Source organism: Chroicocephalus ridibundus, chromosome 8 (assembly GCF_963924245.1).
Source record: "Chroicocephalus ridibundus chromosome 8, bChrRid1.1, whole genome shotgun sequence".
Classification (NCBI taxonomy): domain Eukaryota; kingdom Metazoa; phylum Chordata; class Aves; order Charadriiformes; family Laridae; genus Chroicocephalus; species Chroicocephalus ridibundus.
In genome coordinates this window covers 57,128,074-57,145,884 of record NC_086291.1, presented here as the reverse complement: position 1 = coordinate 57,145,884, position 17,811 = coordinate 57,128,074, and the positions used below count along the sequence as shown (strand labels likewise).

The window sequence follows — 17,811 nt, the reverse complement described above, 5'->3', positions numbered from 1 at the left end:
CCGGCGGCGAAGGCGGGAGTGGTGTGAGGCGCGGGGCAGGGGCGTGAGGCGGGTCCCGTCCGGCGCTCCCTCCCAGCCGTCGCCCCGCTCACCGGCCGGGATGCTGCCTGTGGTCGCCGGGCTCCTGCTGGCCGTCGCCGCGGGCGGCCGGGGGTCGTCGTCGGCAGAGCAGGAGAGCCCGCCGGGGAGCCGCTTCGTGTGCACCTCGCTGCCGCTGGAGGCCGCCGGCGCGGGCTGCCCGGTGCCCATGCAGGGCGGTGCGCTGCCCCCCGAGGAGGAGCTGAGAGCCACGGTGCTGCAGCTGCGGGAGACCGTCCTGCAGCAGAAGGAGACGATCGGGAGCCAGCGGGAGGCCATCCGGGAGCTCACCGGCAAGCTGAGCCGCTGTGAGGGCGCCGACGGCAAGTCCGCCCCGGGGACGTGGAAGAAGGAGCTGGGCAAGGGCAAGGACACTATGGGCGACCTGCCGCGGGACCCGGCGCAGGTCATCGACCAGCTGAGCCGCACCATGCAGACCCTGAAGGACCGTCTGGAGAGCCTGGAGGTAGGGCTGGGGGTGGGCAGCCTCCCTGTGCTCCCTGCGGGGACTCGGAGCGCCTGGAGCTGCAACGGGGGCTTTGGGCCATGGGGTGGGCATGGCCAGTGCGCTTACTCTTCCTTCGTGGAGATAAATCCAGACTGGCCGAGCCCTGGCCCTGGGAGTGAGTTGCTTGGTTGCCTTGTCTTGTTTTCCTGAGCGTTTATCTGCTCACTTTATTGGTAAAAAACCTGAAAGGCTCTTCTGTGAATGTGTTCTCCCACAGCAGGGGCAGGGGGGAGATTATGGTTTTCCTGCTTGTCACCAGCTTAGTTTCTGTATTAATATGCCTAAATCTCTCTTTCTGGGAATGTGACTTCATGGGGTTTGAGGTATAAAGCTGACGTCTTGGGCAGTAAGAGCTTGGCATATGGTGCTGAACAGACCAGTGGTAATGAGGAGATTGTGTCAGGCAGATTGTGAAGATAAGATGATGTATTTAGAGCTGACATAGAATGAAAAGAACCCGATTCTGTATGCCTGTGAATAGAAAGGGGATTTGGTCCAAGCCCACCAATAAGCGATTTCTGTGAGCCTTTGGACAGCACTTGTGGTGGAGTGGTGCTCGTGGAAATACTGCATGGAGAGTATTCCCACAGGAATCGTGCTGGATGTTGTTTTGTGTTCCACAGCCTGAGAGCTACATGCCTGTCCTCCAAACAGTCAGTGGTGATGTGAGGATGGCACGTAACTGCCTAAAGGTTATTCTGTGAGGTCTAAACACTCTGGACTGCTTTTCAAAACCAATTTTGAATGATCTGGTAGTGTAACATCCTTTTATTACTGTTGCTGGCTTTTTGAGGCATTTCTTCTAGGGCTGTAGGAGAGAAATGCCACTAGAATAATACAGTAGGTGGAACTATTGGTTTCTTTGTACCCTTGAAGATACCAGTGTTATTTCAGAGAGTGTGGGTTTCTTTTTTTTTTTTTTTTTTTTCAGCTGAAATAGGTACTTTCCCTGGCTAATACTTACAGTTGATCTAAAGAACATCAGATTTCCTTACTCTGCAAATCAGAACTGAGGAAACTTTCACTTGGTAAATTTGCTTTTGAAGTAGCTTATTTTTTTCTTTAAAAAGAAGTAACAGTTTTTCTATTTACTTAGGTTGGCAATGACACTAGCAGTAAGTAAAGCAAAAATTGACTAATGTGCCACATGTACCCATACTAATGGAAGTGCATCAGACCTGGCTCCCTGTATTGATTTTACTGAACTTAAATGTATGAAGACTCCTTCATATGAAACATTGGAAGCCTCTAACAAAAGTGCCCTTTTGTTTCAGGACCTGCTTAGCTACAGCGCTGATAAAAGCACTGAACATGACAAGTGCTAAAAAGCAATGCCTCTTTTGTACTTGCTGGAGAACTCGGTGATCTTGCTTTCTTCCCTTTGAATCAGGAGCATATCCGCACTTCCCAGTTTCTGTTTTAGAAATCACAATCTTTTTTTTTTATTGTTTTTTTTTTTTTTCTTGTTTTCCCTAAAGCACCAGCTCCGAGCCAATGTGTCATATGCAGCACTGCCTAATGACCTTCGAGAGATGCTTCAACGGAGGCTTGGAGACCTGGAACGCCAACTCCTAAGCAAAGTGGCTGAGCTTGAGGATGAAAAGTCTTTGCTTCATAACGAGACGTCAGCCCATCGGCAGAAGACAGAGACAGCCTTGAATGCATTGCTAGAAAGAGTGTCTGAGTTAGAAAAAGGTAATATGCACAGAGTCTAAACACTTCCTCATGCTGATTAATTTTGTTTACTCCCTCCTTCTGGTGCAGTAGTCTAAATGTGGTCCTTGAGGAAAAGACAGTTAAGATGCTGGACTAAATAGTAGGTGACAGTGCAAATACTTGGATTCCCTTTTTGCTTTTGTCACAGGCTTCCTGCTTGACAGGCCTCTGCATGGCTTTGGCTTCCTCTCTCTTAATTTGGCATACGTGGGTGGTTAGCATGAAACTCTTAGTGTTTGTGGGATGGCAAGATGTATAAGGAGGCAAGTGGAAACAGGAAGAAGTATGACATTGGTGTCAGGTAAATACTTAGATAATGTCAAGTACACATCTGAGTAGGGCTGTCTGTCGTTATTTGAACTGAAAATGATATGGGCTAAATTTAATTAGCATAACTGCCTTTGATGTAAGGAATGGCATTTTATGCCAGAACCATTTGCTACTGCTTTGGAAGTATTGCTGGTGGTCGTTCCTTTTGTTGCTGGTTATGACTTTGGGTAACTGCGGGTACCTGAGTTGTTTCCTATCCCAAGTGTGTAGTCTTCAGAGTTTACAGTAGATTACACGTGGTGCCACTGGGGGACACTCTCTTAATCCATGTCACTTATTCAGATACTTAGATTAATTATTACTGAGATCTCTATGCTTGAGTAGAGTCTGTTTATTTGAATTACAAATTCCTATGGAAATGACCTAAAGACCAGAACTGTCTTTCTGTATTGACTATATACACCGACAGAGCGGACTGTGTAGGACTAGCGTACCAGTAAATATCACTGCCCAATCTTTAAATGATTTTCCGAGGTGAGTAGGCTCTCTGCTTAAAAGCAGCTTAATGGACACGCTTTCAAAATGGTGCAAACATACATATCTCATGAATTTTAAAATGCAGTCTAATGGATCCATTTGTGTGATACTGTATCTTTTTTTTTTTTTTTTTCATTTAAAAAGTGTGAAGGAGGGGAAAAGGGAAGGAGGAAGAGGAGATCTTGTACTGGCTCTGCCATTAGTATCTCCTGAGAGCCAAGATAAAGCCTAAACTGGAGCTAAAGTTCAGGAGAACTAGTGGCCTGCTAATGTCTTATGTGGCAAGTATTGCTAGTCCTTGTCTCTGAAAGATGTGACTCATAACAGCAAGTCATCAGAAAGAGAGTGGTGGGAGAACAAGAATGCGTAATTTAGTTAGGTTAAAAATAGCCTGTTCCCACCTTTGTTTTTTGTGTGGGGAGAGAGGGCTGTCTTAAGTCTCCAGGGAAGTGAAGAATTTGGGCCAGGAACCGAGACACAGGCTTGCTTTTAGTTGTGGCTTGCTGTCTATTACAGCACAGCTTAGCTGTTCTGTGCCTCTGGTTCCTCTGTCAAATCAAAGTGAGGGTAAGAATGATTTTGTAGATTAAGTGTCAGATGCCTTCAAATACTGCCTGCCTCTTTTGAAAATAGTATTTCTATTATGTTCTTATTTTAACTGCCATATTGTTTAGCATCTCTTCCTGACAACTAACTGGAGTGTCATAAGCTCCTCATTGTACTCAGACTAAATAAATGGAGGAAAAACCTAACCTTACAACTTCGGGTTTTTTTATCTGTAGTTGTGACAGCTGCCTTAGTTACCAGTGGTGCAGAAGAGTTGGAAGTTTGTACAACTGTTCTGATTCCCAAAGTCTTCTGGTAATTCCTTTACTGCTTGTCTCCATTGACAGCAGTAGGTGATGCATTAAAAAGCAGGACTGGGTGGGGGAATGATCCTGCAACTCTTAGTGCCTGGACTTAAGTGTGGCTCTTGGCTCTGCTGGAGACATGAACTTGCTACATCTAAATGTATTTTCTTCATCTCTAAAAGGGAATAACAATATGTCTTGCCCATCTTATTAAAAAATAATTCAGATTCTTTAGGAAAAGGATTGTCTTATCCTGTGCATGTGCCCGTTGCCTGTAACAGGAGGGTCTTGTTATCATTTGGAATTGTGGATGTTTTAAAGTCATGAGAACAAACTGAAAAATATAAAAAAGATGAATATTGTTTGTTCTTTTCCAACCCATTATTGCTTCCTTAAGTTCTTTCACAGAGTGACTAATGCTCTTAATGGAGTATGTTTCTTTTTTTATACATGACGTTGTTTGTACCAGCCTAGTGGAGGTGGCTCAAGATTAGCCCTAACACCCTGGGGTGGTTTTTGCCTAGAATTTGGAATATTTCAATTTTTGGTCTGTAAGTTCCTCAAGACAGATGCAAGCATCAGACAAGCTTTTTCTTCTTCCACCCCCTGTTCTGTGAAAAATGCAGTCAAAACACCAGTTGCTTCTCAGAATGGGAAGTGAGAGAATGCGAATGGCTTAAAAATTACATATGAGAATTGTGGCAACCTTTTGTGACAACAGCTCTTCATTTGCATTGGAGCATGAAGTTTGGCAAGGGGATTGAATTTGTTTTGGGAATGTGAGTAAAGGAAGCAAGTGGGACTCAAAAGAACAGGTTGCTAAAAGGTTGAGGGTGACACTCTACTACAGAACTGTGGGCTTTAATCTTGTGGCACGAGATTCCTCTCTTAATATCTAATTCTAGAAAATTACTTGTAAGCAACCACATCAGAATTACACACAAACATCAAAATTACACACAAACTGTATAATACAGAGTATTGCAACTTCAGAAAGTTTTGGTTTTGAGACTTCTCAATTTCATAAACATCTCTGGAATATCTCACTGGTTTTTATCATATCTTTTAGAAAAAGCTAAATAATAATTTCTGCTTTTATATTAAAAAAAGGTCTAATGTTTTCATCGTTCATAACTTTATGTTGCATTTTTCTTCAGGACACTTTGAACTTCAGCGTTATGTTTTTGTTCAGAACTCCTCCAGATTTGTCTATGGGACAGAAATCAGTTCTACTGAATTTGACTCTGCTTTCTGGAATACGTTAGCTTTTACTTATTTCAGATTGGCCACCCAAAATGAGAGCATCAAGCTGTTTCTCAGCCTGCTCTCTGTAAAATGGGAATGCTGCTGCTAGCTCCCTATGTAGCAGTAGTAGGAAAAGAAAAACTGGTTTTGATGATGCTATGATTTGAAGCACTGTGATGCTTTAATCATGAGAATACCAGAGAATCCATGTTTAGTAACAGTAAATATATTTTAAAACACTTTGAATTATTTGAAATAGGCATGCCTCCAGCCATGAACTAAGCAATCCATGAACGAAGCAATGAAGAAGGAAAATATTTAACAGCTTCTCATTAGTTGTGTGCTGTCTATTCTTTTGCTCTAAGTGAGGAAGAGAAATAAACGAAGTAATTATCATTATGTGTATAAAATCTAGTTGTATTTTTCTGTGCTGCAAAATCAACATTCAGTAATGCTACTTTGATATATGTTTTTTGTGTACGTCTCTAAAGTGATTAAAATTCCAAAGATTCTCACTATCAGTTATATTATTTCTTAACCTGAATTACAAATACATTGTTTTGTTTAATGTTTTCTTCCTCAATGTAATTCTAGGCAATAGTGCGTTTAAGTCACCCGATGAATTCAAAGTCTCCCTTCCTCTTCGCACAAACTACTTATATGGGAAGATCAAGAAGACTCTGCCAGAGCTGTATGCTTTTACTGTGTGCTTGTGGTTGAGATCGAGTGCTTCTCCTGGAATCGGCACTCCATTCTCGTACGCTGTTCCTGGGCAGGCTAATGAAATTGTCCTCATAGAATGGGGGAATAATCCAATTGAACTGCTAATTAATGACAAGGTGAGAATCGACTAAGTCTTTATTTTCTACTTAATCAAGTTAAGTCTTGAACCCTTGGTACCTGTCTAGTAACTCTTTCACGTTCTCTGAGAGAAGCCAGCTCTGGGCCTTTCAGACCGTAGTATCTATTTGCCTGTTGTTGTCCATTTCTTTGTTGCAAGTTCATAAAAGTACTGGAAACAAAGTCAAATGGTACTTGTGTGTTGAGACAAGTATTTTATGAAACAGAAGCAATATTTGAAGCCACACTATTGCAAAACCTATGAGATTTAAGCCAGTTGCAGTATTTCTGTCTTTCTAATCCTAGAAGTTACGATATGTTAAAATGAATTTTGCAGCAGACAGAGAGCATGTAATTGTAGCTGGCTTTGTTATGCATAATGACTGAACATCAGTTTAAATACACTTTTTTCAGACTTCAGATACAAAAGCAAAAACTGTCTTGCACTGCTTCATGCCATTGATGGTTTTGGACAAGCTTCAGAATGAGGCTTGAGGAAAACAAGACCTCTTGGAATTTGGGGTTAAACCAGGTTATAAATACTTCCTTTCTCCCACCTTCGATTAGGTTTCCTAGTAACTTGCTGCTCTCTGAGGGATCAGGTGTTTACAGATCTACAACACAACTCGCGTGGTTCAGTTGTGTGGCTAGTTTAGGACTTCTGACAGTCCTATCACCCTCACAAATCAATAAAAGTGAAAAGCTGATTATTTTTAATGGTTCGTAGAAGAGAAGGAAGCTTGAGTCTGCTTATCCTCAGCAGTAACTTTTTCTCTTCAATGTTATGTCAGGACTATTAATGTTCTGTGGGGCTTTTCTTTCTCCCACATCACAGCTGCTCCATAGCCGGCTGCATTTCTGTCTTAATGTTGACTTGAGTAAGTTTCCAGATCAAATTCATTCCTCCTTATTCGGAGCCCTTCATAACAGTTCCCACAAGTTTTACTGGAAGCAGGCAGATCTGTTTGTCAGAGTTGTTACTGCAAATGAGCAACCCCAGATTTTAAGAGGAACTTAACGTGAGCAGCGGTTGGAAATTTAGGACTAAGCACTGAGATTCAAGCAACAAATGCCACAGATTAATGCGCAGGATCAGTGGAGTGATAGCAGCTTAGACTCTGGTACTTGGGTCGTTTGATTCTAGATGAAACAAAAGCTCACATCTAGAATAAAAGCATGGCTGTATTCTTGAGCATGGGACAGCTGGGACAAAGTAGAAAGATGCGGAGTGACTTCTGCCTCTGAAGTTTTTGCTTCTGAGGACAGAGTAAATACTGTCCCTTTTCAAATGTTGTGCTTGACACTTGGTTTGCAACATGCATTATTCTGTGGTCTTCGTAGGTTGCCCAGCTCCCTCTCTTCATTAGTGATGGAAAATGGCATCATATCTGTATAACGTGGACAACCAGAGATGGAATGTGGGAGGCTTTTCAGGATGGAGAGAAGCTTGGCACTGGGGAGAATCTTGCTCCTTGGCACCCGATTAAACCTGGAGGAGTCTTGATCCTGGGTCAGGAACAGGTCAGTGAATGTCAGCGTGTTCCAGGGTTTGGAAAAAACAAAACAAAACAAAAAAACCTCAAACAAACAAAATAAAACCAAACAAAATAAAACCAAACAAAAAAACCGCAAACTCCCCAAGCAAACAGCAGCCGTGAGAAATTTCTTTGGCAAACACTTGTCCTGTTGTATACACAGTATCAGAAAGATTAAAACAAAGCAAGAACTATGTAATGCAATCACGCACTGGTGTATTTTGTTTCACTTCTTAAATATTCAGAATATTAATGTTGCAGTTATTCCTATTCCCACTCTTAATGCTACAGTGTGCAGCTTCATCAGTGACCTGAATAATGCCTTAAATTAAATCCTTTGAGGCAGATTGCTGGTAACTAGCAATGTGGCCAGTGAAGTTACAGAAAAGGACAGAATTGGTGTATCCGTTGTATGAGCAGTCAAAAAGGAGCTTGTTGAAAGTAGACCAGGTAAAATTGCTTTGATTTAACTTTTTTTTTTTTAATTGAAGCCAAGTTGACTGTCCCCCATGGCAGTTTATTGGGTTTTCCCCTTCCTGTCCTCTTTATCCCAAGAATAGGAAGAATGTTAGTCCTTGAGCCCCAGAATAGATGAAGGAAAGCGTGCGTATGGGCGTGAGGGGGATCAACACCTATGTGCACTGGAGTGCATGTGGGTATATCAGAATCTTTTGTAATTTGGCTTGCTCTGCCAAACTCCCTCCAGACTGAATTCTACAGCTTTTCAGGTATGTAACACGTTTTTAGAGTAGTGGAGTCTGTCACTCCTTTGGAATTCGATGTCTACTTTAAAAAAGAGCCTGAAGTCAAAGGGAGGAACTCCAAATCAGATGTTTGGTTTCTCATTAAAAATGTAGGTAAATAACTTTATTAATGCAAATGCTAATAGAGTTTGAATATTAGTACTGCCAACAAAAAGCATTCATGAGGTGAAGGACAAGTCCTTTTTGAATATTTTGAATCTCACTCTTCCAGTTAACATCTTGCTAAGCTGTTGCCTGTGAATCGTGTCACTCTTACCTTCATGGTTTTTTTCTCTGCCTGTTCTTTGTATGATTATACATATACAAAAAAAAAGTAATGAGTAGCAGGAAATAGCCTTTCTCCAGGATTCCCAGGTTCAAAGTGGGGCAATGAAAAAATAGTTTTGTCCTGATATTGATTTTAATAGATACTTATCCATGACAGAATGGTAAATTCAGAATCCTAATGCACTCTGCAGAGCAGATACTCCAGCTCAGTATCAAGTGGCCGGCAGCTTTTCTGTAACTCTCTCGTGCTGTTTGCCTGTACTATGCTTTGGTCTATCCTATGCCATCAGTTTCATGTTAGCGTGATTCCACAAAACGTGTGATTTCTGTCCTTGAGTAGTGGATGGAGTGAGCAAACACTTCTAGGCTTATGCAGTAGCAGTTCGATGTAGTCATTTGATAGAACCAGAAGCCGCCTGTGCCTTTAGATCCCAAGGTCACATCTATGGCCCTGCTGACGAGGGCTGCAGTTGCAGTTTAATCTATAGCCATAAAGCTTTGGGAGTAGTCTCACACATCTTTGCAGTTCTTTCTGAGGTTGTCCTGTGCCAGGCTTGCAAAATGCCTCCTGAATTAACCTCAATATTTAAAGCTGCCTTCCTGTTCTACTGCTTGGGGGCAGGGTTAGTTCTGCACAGCCTTTGTGTGATGCTGTACAGTTGCTACTTGTTGTTTCGAATTGTTTTGACACACTTCAGATTGGAGCTTTTAACTGTTCCACCTCAGTCAAAGTAGCCCTTCTGGAAACTTGAGGTTGCTGGTCTGTGTGACCTGGCTCTGCATCTCCTTCTAGCAGCGTGTCTGGGGGGGAGGGTCTTCAAGTTTGCAGAAGACAATGCTGACTAACCTTCTCATTTAATCCTAACTCTTGTGTGCCTAAAGGACACAGTCGGAGGAAGATTTGATGCAACTCAAGCCTTCGTTGGGGAGATGAGCCAGTTCAATATATGGGACAGGGTCTTAAAAGCTGAAGACATCACGAATATTGCTAATTGCTCTACCAACATGCCTGGCAACATCATACCCTGGGTCGATAACAACGTTGATGTGTTTGGAGGTGCTACGAAATGGCCTGTGGAGACATGCGAAGAGCGTCTGCTAGATTTATAGCTGCAATTGTTTCCCATTCAAGTGCCCCCTTTAGTAGGACAATCTTCTGTGCAATCTAAAGCACTTGTTTTTCTTTCTGCCCTTCCCCAATCTTAACTCCTCAAAAGAATAAAGAAATTGAGTAAACTGCCTCAGCGCAAAGATAGCTTCTAGTCTGGGGCGTTGGGCCTGACACTGAAAGAAGGACTTTTGGCTAGAGCAGCCCTTGCTTTCTTATGGCCTGATCCCAAATCTGCTTTGGCCAGCAGCAGCCTTTCGGTTAGGGCCAAGCATAGGGTGTCAGTTCTTCTGGCAGGGAGGGGAACAGCCATCCATGTTATCCATAGTACTCCTTTTGACAATCTGCAGCGCTGGCAAAGTGCTAAGATCAGCAGGCTGAATGTGAATCCTTCCTTCCAGTCTATTGTCTCCCCACTGAATCAAAGCCATTCTTTTTTAGCCCTTTTTAAAGACATGAATCCTTACACTACAGTGGTTATGGTGCAACTATGGGCAGAGCCGAACAGCCACTGTTTGAGTGCAAGGGTCTTGCTTTTTAATTTGCAGACTAGAAACCCTTATTTTATGATAAGGAGGCGATGTGTCTGAGACGTATTCTAGCTCAGTTAGAAGAGAGGGCTGTGTAAGCAGCACGGCTCCATTGAAATAGATGCTTCAGGTGAGGTTCTGTCCCAGAGCCTGGCTTTCGCCAGCCAGGATCCCAGCGTAGGTGGGTCAGAGACTGTATTTGTATTTTCTGTAGGCTGAATGTACTGAATTCCTAGTGACCCGGCTTGTAAACTTTTCTCTATTGTTTCTCTTGCTTTAGTCAATGTCTTTATTTTTGAAAATATACAAGCTGTGATTAAGTGAATTTCCATTTTGTTTTGCTTTGAAAGGCCTTTTTATGAGCAAGTGCCAAAGGTCAGTTTCTGCTTGCTGAGAATCGCTATATATTTTTCCAGCATAAGTCTTCTGCACTGTTTTCTATGTTACTATAATGGTCCTATGTAAGATGAAAATGTGCTGTTTTTTCAGTTCTTGTTGACTGTCTCTTCTGTAAGCACTGGGCTGACTACTATATTTTTTTTATCATTTTCTCTCAATATTTTGCAAACAATGTTGCTGTTTCCTTGACATTGATGTGACTTCTTGGTTCGTGGCTCGCAGATAGCAAATGCACTGTACTGGGAAAGAGTTGTACTTTTGTTATTTAAAAGAAAAAGGATTTAAGGGGGGGAGGGGGAATTTATAAAGCTAAATATCATATTTTATTTTTCATATGTTTGAACTGTAAGAATAATATGGTGACAGTCCCATTTGTAGGGTAAAGTTGCATATTTCCATTAATATGTAGTATGCTGTTCTTAAAAGAAAATTCTTATAATGAACTTTTAATTAAAATGCACTGTAAAATGAGTCTTTTAATTCCTTTATAGTCACACAAGACACCAGATGTTCTCTTTCATAGCTGTTCCAAGCACACAACTGTCTCTCTAGACTGACAGAAGTGCAGACCTGTAAGAAGTTGTCTCTATTCCCTAAGCGTCTTAAGTCACAGTCTCCAACCCGAAGGGGCTGAGGTGTGTGTGACCTTATCTGGGGAGCGGGTGAGGCTCCCCCCAAGACCTGCCTCCTGCTGCTGCGATGGGCACTGGTGTGCACGGGGCCTGGAGTGCAGCAGTAACACGTCTTTGTACTTATTTTTACAGCCATGGGAAACTGAAAGTATGAGCTCTTCTGGGTGGAAGTACTGGTTGTAGGTAACCACTGTGAACAGAACCGCGCAACAGTGAGGTGACTCGTTGCAATGGGATAGCCTGGCACACCATGTCTGCGAGCTGTCAAGTGCAGTGTCCGTGGGGTCTGACAGTAACCAAATGCTCCGCTTGGTAACTAACACGTTGAGGGTGCTGTCTGTAAGAGAAGAACCAGCGGGGGCAGAAATCTTTGTCCAGCTCTGCCATCTGTCTCTGGCCAGGGAGAGTTTGAGGTTTCCATGAAACATTACACAACTCAATTTCAAGCGTTCCCCTTCTCATTGGCCTTAAAGCAGACACACGACCCCACAACAGTACTTTCCCTGCCCTAAGAAAACCACAACTAAAAAGCCCTTGATATCCAAAGATTGTGTCTCCTAAGGTCAGGGAGAATGCAGAATTCTCATCTCACATGGGCTGGAGACCAGCAGAGGCATCAGCCCTCCAGTCAATCCACCTTTCTTTATCAGCTCTTTTCAAAATAAACTGAATTCTGGAGCGACCTGTGGTGGGTTCTGCCCTTTCAGGAAATAGCTTTTACAGATTTGACCCTGTGCTTGAAAGGGGCAATGGTGACATTGGCTTGGACACTTTCCTGTACGGCGAGGAGCCTAGGGGCGGCCGTGGTCTGTCGTTTCAAACACTAATTGAGTGCTTGGTTTCACCTGGAGGTTGAGGGAAGCAGAGGGACTCTACACTGCAATTGGCTGCGTTGGTTGTTATTTAGAGGGTTATTTAAGCACAGCCCTGAGGTGAGCTGCCTTTGGCTCTGATTGAACAATGTGCACCTGTGCCAAGCCCCCTGCTGGGGGGTGATAGTGTGTGTGGAGCTCAGTGGGTTCACCTGGGGGCTGGCTCTGGGCGTCCTCCCCCTGTGCCGGCCTGGCAGGAGCCAAGCTTCTCCTCAGTGTGGAAATCCAGGCTGGAAGTGGGGTTTTTCTAAGGTATGTCAGGGTGAGAGGGTGTTTGGGGACATTCATCCTGTCGAACCTGACCTAGAGCTGGGTCTTTCTTCTAGAGATGAACAACTTGGTCCCTGGTTTTGGGGTTGGTTTTTGCTGGTTACACAACCAAGATGGTGGGGATTTGGGGGAGGGTTTGCATTTGGTTTGTTTTTAGGCACTGACTCTTTAGTAAAAGCCAATGCTAAGGAGTATACATTCTCTTGAAAAGTGTTTGTTTTTTTTTACTATAGGTATTCTTTCTTTTGTGCAATAGCACCTTTTTCATTAAAAAGAAAAGACATGTATTGATTTTTGTACCTTTATCTTGCGATGAAAAGCTACGGCTGTTATTCTGCTGCTCCCCGTTCTGGGAGTCACATGTTTTATGTGCATATATAAGCAGATGGCAAAACAGGAGTAAATATTACCATATTCCAGCATCTATAGTGTTTATGGAGCGTGGAAGTGACAAGCCAACCTTCAGCTCCCAAACTGCTCTGAATACACAGAAGTAATAACTTGTGGAAAGCTGACTGACAGCTACAGCACTTGGAACATGCAGTAATGCAGATTTCTGGAAAATCTGCTGCTGTTTCAGAACAGAGAGAGCTCGGACTCCTGAAAGCAGTATCAGGGCTCCTGACGAGTCGCCCACCTGGGAGCAGTGAACGGGCTGGCTCTCGGGGTGGCTTCTTGGGGTGAATCCTGGTCACTCCCTTTGTTGCACTCTTCTCTGTACACACGCGATGCGTTTGGTGGCTGTTGAGCAGCAAAGGATCTGGCGTTTGGTATGTTTAAATCCAGGTTATATTTCTTCAAAGACAAGTTTTTTGACTAAGTGGCTGGCCATTAGAAAATGTAATGAAAATATAATATAATAGATAGAAAATATAACATCATCTCATAATTTGGTATTTGCTTGAAGGCTTCAGCTCCGCGCTCACTGTCTGACTGGAGCCGAAGGTTGCTGAGGGGTGGAGGAGCCCTTGGGATCCTCTCTGGGTGGGAGACCAACCCCCTCCTGCAGTGACCTTCTGCCAGGCAGCGCTGCCTCATTAAGCTGTTGGTTTAGGTCTCAAAATTGCGAGGAAGACCACAGAAATCCTTGCCAGTAAAGCTCTGCCCTCATTTTCAGACATGCTTCCCCGGTGTTGGAGCGCGGGTTCTGTTTTGCCCCAGGGAGCCGGTGTCCCTGTGGCCTCTCCTGGGGGCGAAATGCGGGCCAGCAGCAGAGCTGGTGCTTGTGTCGGGTGTTTGAGCTGGTGCGGTCTCGATCGGGGTAACTGTTCTAAAAAAAGTGTTTATATAACTACAGAGTAGATGTATTTCATGTTTGCTGATGGCACCTGTCTCTATGTATAAGGATTCTTCATCCAGCTGGTTTCAGTTACCCGGGTTGGGAGGGAAGATCAGCCGCCTTCTACTGTGTCGTCCTTGGGGGGACCTGAATCTCGCGAGGAGCCCGGGAACGGGAGAAAACAACCTGGCTGAGGCGTCGCCACGGGTGATGCTCCCTTGCTGCTGGAACGGGGAGCTGCTGATGGAGAGTCTGGTACCATCAGACTCACTGCAGAAGTGAAAGGTCTCTGTTGGTAGCCAGGGAATCTGGGGGTTTTGAAGGCGTCGCAGGATTTTTCCAGAGATGTTTCACCAAAACTTTTTTGTTCTTTTTTCTGTGTGTGCGTGCACAAAGAAAAAGCTGGACCTTGATAATGTTCATGGTTTAGCCATAAGGCTTAAATAATACATGAGTTCTATGGAGCTAAAAATCTTCTGGAAAGAATTGAATTAATTGCACCCCTGGCTATAGCTGTTTGTAAAAGGCTGCACTTAGAAAAGTATAAATTTACGCAAGGAGCACAAAGGTCGTTTCTTTCTCCGCAGGAGGGCTGGCCTGATGTTTTCACAAAGCTTCAAATACAGAAGCTCCCTGATGGCTTGATGCCACTTGAGAGAAATTGTTTTATTTATTAAAGGCGCTTTGGCGTTTCACCTGAGGTGGCTCCGAGCAGCCCGGCTCCTGGCGGGGCTGTCCCCGGGTGCCCCCACCGTGCGAAGGATGTGGAGCGGTCGTCTTGTAGTACCCACTTCTCCCCTTGCCGCCGTGAGCTTGTGCTGATGGCGGGGAGCGGATCTTGCTCGCAAAGGGCGGGCTTGAGCGCCCGTGGCACGGTGTATGCTTTTCTTCTGCGCTAAAAGACATTTGCAAGCGTTTTGCCCTGGTTTTCAGATCACCAAGCTGTTCCCACCAGCCGTTCTGGAGTGCTTATTGAGGGTAAGGATTCAGAAAGGTAACTGGATGACTATATTTCTTAGGAGGGTTTAGGTGGGTTTTGAGGTACTAGAAGCTCTTTTACTTCATATCTTTCAAAACACTTAAACCAGCTTATGAGTAGCTTAAAATCCTCATGCTACTGCAACGGAGTTGGTCACCCAGGCTTCTCCGCACAGCAAACGATTGTGGTCTGACCTCCCGGGCAAAAGGAAACGTGGTTCAAGGGCAACCTCATGTGTTAAACAGAGTGTGCCAAGACCTCCTGGGTAACAGCCCTAGCTAAGCAGGTGATTTCTAACTTTCCTTTCTTTTCTTATACTTGGTGTTGGCTGCTGGTTTGCGGTGGAAGCCTGCTGTGCCCTCCTGCTGTCGCTTCTGCAGAGGCGGCCCTTGGTGCCCCCCCGTCGGTGGCTCCTCTCTGGTGCAGGGGTTGTCCTCTGCAGCCGCCTTCTCCCTCTGCAACCGCAGAAGGGTCTGGGAGAAGTGGTCTGCGCCGACTCTTGATTTCCTGTGAGAGCTCCCTGCGGGAGATATTTGTGTCTGACAAAACAGGACGGACCCAGATTTGCTTTCCAGGGACGGTGCAGCTCACAGGGATGTGCTGCATTTTAGGCTAAGGCTCCTCTTTTTTCCCTTTCTGCTTTCTTTATGGCAAATTAGAGACAGTTGATAAACACATATAATAAAATAGAGATATGCGTTGGCAAATCATCTTTTTTCCATTAAAGAAAGCTGCTACTTACTGTGTAGACAGTACATATCCTCCTAAGAGATCAAATTATTTATGGCAGTGCATTAATTAGCTTTTTCAAGGCTTCTAAGGTCTTGGAGTTACTTCCAGCTCCAGGGATAACTGCAGTAGGTAAATACCTCTCTGCAACAAGTATAATTTAATGTAGCTGGAAAACAACTGTCAGTGTGTGCTTCGGACTTGTGGCCTGTTGGGGGCTCTTGTCAAGTGGGAACCAGAGCCTACAAGGCTTTTGCAAGGAAGGGGTCAGAACCTGCGCTGTGGGTAACCGTGGTAGCCACAGACTTCCAGACAATTCAGGGCGCTTCCAGAGCTGGTTTGGTCACAGTTTTACTTGTATCTGTGCTGTCACCTCAGTCCTGAGGCGGCACTAGCACGCTCAGCCATCGTGACTCTCCTTTTGGCCTTGGTGAGCAGCAGCTCTGACTCCAACTCTCGTGTTCGTCAGCAGCTCCCGTACTTTTTCTAGTGGCTGTTCTGCTTTTTACTGAGATCCATGCTTTGTGTGTTCCACCTCTTTAATTTTTGTATGTCTGTTCACAAGTATTTGGCATTGTTCAAATATGCTGCTATGGTTACTCACGCACCACTGACTGCACAGGTCAGCTTGGAAGAGCTTTAAACAAAGTATTTGGGATGGAATGCAGCTCTCGCTTCTTAATTTAAGACCTGGCACATCAGTTTGAACAAGTTACATAGAGGATAATGTCTTTCTTCTTTCCCTACGCTTGGGACTTGGAAAAAACATAAGAAAAGTATTGCCTTGACGTGAGTCCAAGCAATGACAGTGGCTCCTGCTGAAAATAGATACCATCCGATTTGTTCCGGGAATTGCCTGAAGGCCGTCGGGGCTCTGTGCACAGAAGCAGCAGGAGGAGGTACAGAGCGGAGCATCCTGCTGAGGAGCAGAGGCTTCCCCAGCAGCACCACTGCCCATCGCACAGGGCTCTGCGGGCGCCGGGGGGCTGGCTGCGCATCACCACAGCACGACCCCTCTGCAAACACTCAGGGGCCAAACCCTGCAAGCCCTGGGGAGAGGAAGGGGACGGTGTGCGATTCTTAGACCTCATGTGCCATCTGACAGCTCGGGGGTGCGATGTCAGCCGCTCGCGTTGCGGGGCTGGGGTTTTCAGGGTGATGAGGATACAGGATGCTGCAAGGATGACCTGTGCAGGGCTGTAGCCATGACTTTAATCTCCTGATCCCGAGCAAATCTGCGAGCTCAGTAGGCACCTGGTGGTGTTTAGGTCCCAGAAATTGAGATCTGTTCTGTACCGCAGCATGGGCAGAGTCTGGGGAAGGACCGCTGTGACGTGACGTTACAGACGCTCAGGGCACTCACAGGCCGTGCCCTTTAGTGCCTGTCTGGTTCCTTTCCCCCGGAGAAGTGAATATGACCGAATCTCCTCTTCTGGTGACACTGAAGGCAAAATTTCCATAGGCTTGAATGGGAGAAGAACAAGAAACTGTTTGAGACAAGTCTGAGCTTGCTGGTAAAAATGAAACAAAAAAATCTGGTGTGACTTTAAAGCTATTTTTAAAAACACAAGCTGGAGTGGCTTATTCTGAATCACTGGAGTCTGTTATGTCCTTATTTTATTGTTTTTTTTTTAATTTCCACTCAGTAATTTTGAGGACACAGTGAGAAGACAAGTCTTTAGAGATGGGTTATGTGTGTTAAAGGGGGGAATGTGCTAGCATTTGCTGAGCACAATAAATATCCTTGCCAAATGAGCAGGCCCCTTTTTGATACAGCAAAAATATTGTTAATGAGAATTATATCAAGCCATTTCAGAAAGGAAGAGAAGGTGGTTGATTTATTATTCTAATTAAAATATTAACTTTGCTTCCTTCCTTGATTGTTTCTGTGGAAACTGGATGGCGCTTGGCACTTGCTTAGTAAGTCCTGGGGTAACCGCTTTGGTGGGTGGGTTGTGTTGGGGGTTTCTTCGTCTCCTCCTTCTCTGTCCCCCTGTACCAGCCTTCGGTGGCAAGTTCCCAGCAGCTGAGGGTGGGGACAAGAAATAAAAATAGTCTACCTTTGTTGTAACAAGTAAGAGCAGAATCTTACTAACACGTCTTGGATTGGGTCCCGGTTTTCCATTCAGTACTGGAACTCAAAGGCTGGTCATTCATATACTTGTTTTTCAGTTGAAGGATGCAAATTTCAATGGCATTCGTTGAGCTAAGAAGTGGCAGATCTCTTTATGTAGTTATTTTCCCCTGTTCGTCACAGCTGACTTCTTGCCCTTGAAGGAGGACAGGGAGGAGGGTGAAACAGCATAAATCAGTCGAGGGGAGAAGTGGAGGGAAACTGTGACCATCGCAATGTGTGTGGTAAGGGGAGAGTTGTCTCTGAATTCAGCAGCAGGAGTCGGAAA

At 44.6% G+C, this 17,811-nt stretch overlaps 1 protein-coding gene across 1 annotated transcript; it reads left to right on the top strand.

Moving 5' to 3' along the window:
- Nucleotides 1–11,119, top strand: NPTX2 (neuronal pentraxin 2). The gene is made up of 5 exons (XM_063343893.1): nucleotides 1–544; nucleotides 2,065–2,281; nucleotides 5,800–6,044; nucleotides 7,387–7,566; nucleotides 9,494–11,119. Exons 1-5 carry the CDS (start codon nucleotides 101–103, stop codon nucleotides 9,719–9,721), a joined length of 1,314 nt encoding a protein of 437 aa, XP_063199963.1. The 5' UTR covers nucleotides 1–100; the 3' UTR covers nucleotides 9,722–11,119.
- Nucleotides 11,120–17,811: the final 6,692 nt, after the last annotated feature.

Bases quoted from the DNA above. Each gene is read 5' to 3' on its own strand.
- NPTX2 (XM_063343893.1), top strand. From the start codon at position 101: ATGCTGCCTGTGGTCGCCGGGCTCCTGCTGGCCGTCGCCGCGGGCGGC. The intron at 2,282-5,799 runs GTAATATGCACA...ATGTAATTCTAG, and splicing joins AGTGTCTGAGTTAGAAAAAG to GCAATAGTGCGTTTAAGTCA. The intron at 7,567-9,493 runs GTCAGTGAATGT...GTGTGCCTAAAG, and splicing joins TGATCCTGGGTCAGGAACAG to GACACAGTCGGAGGAAGATT.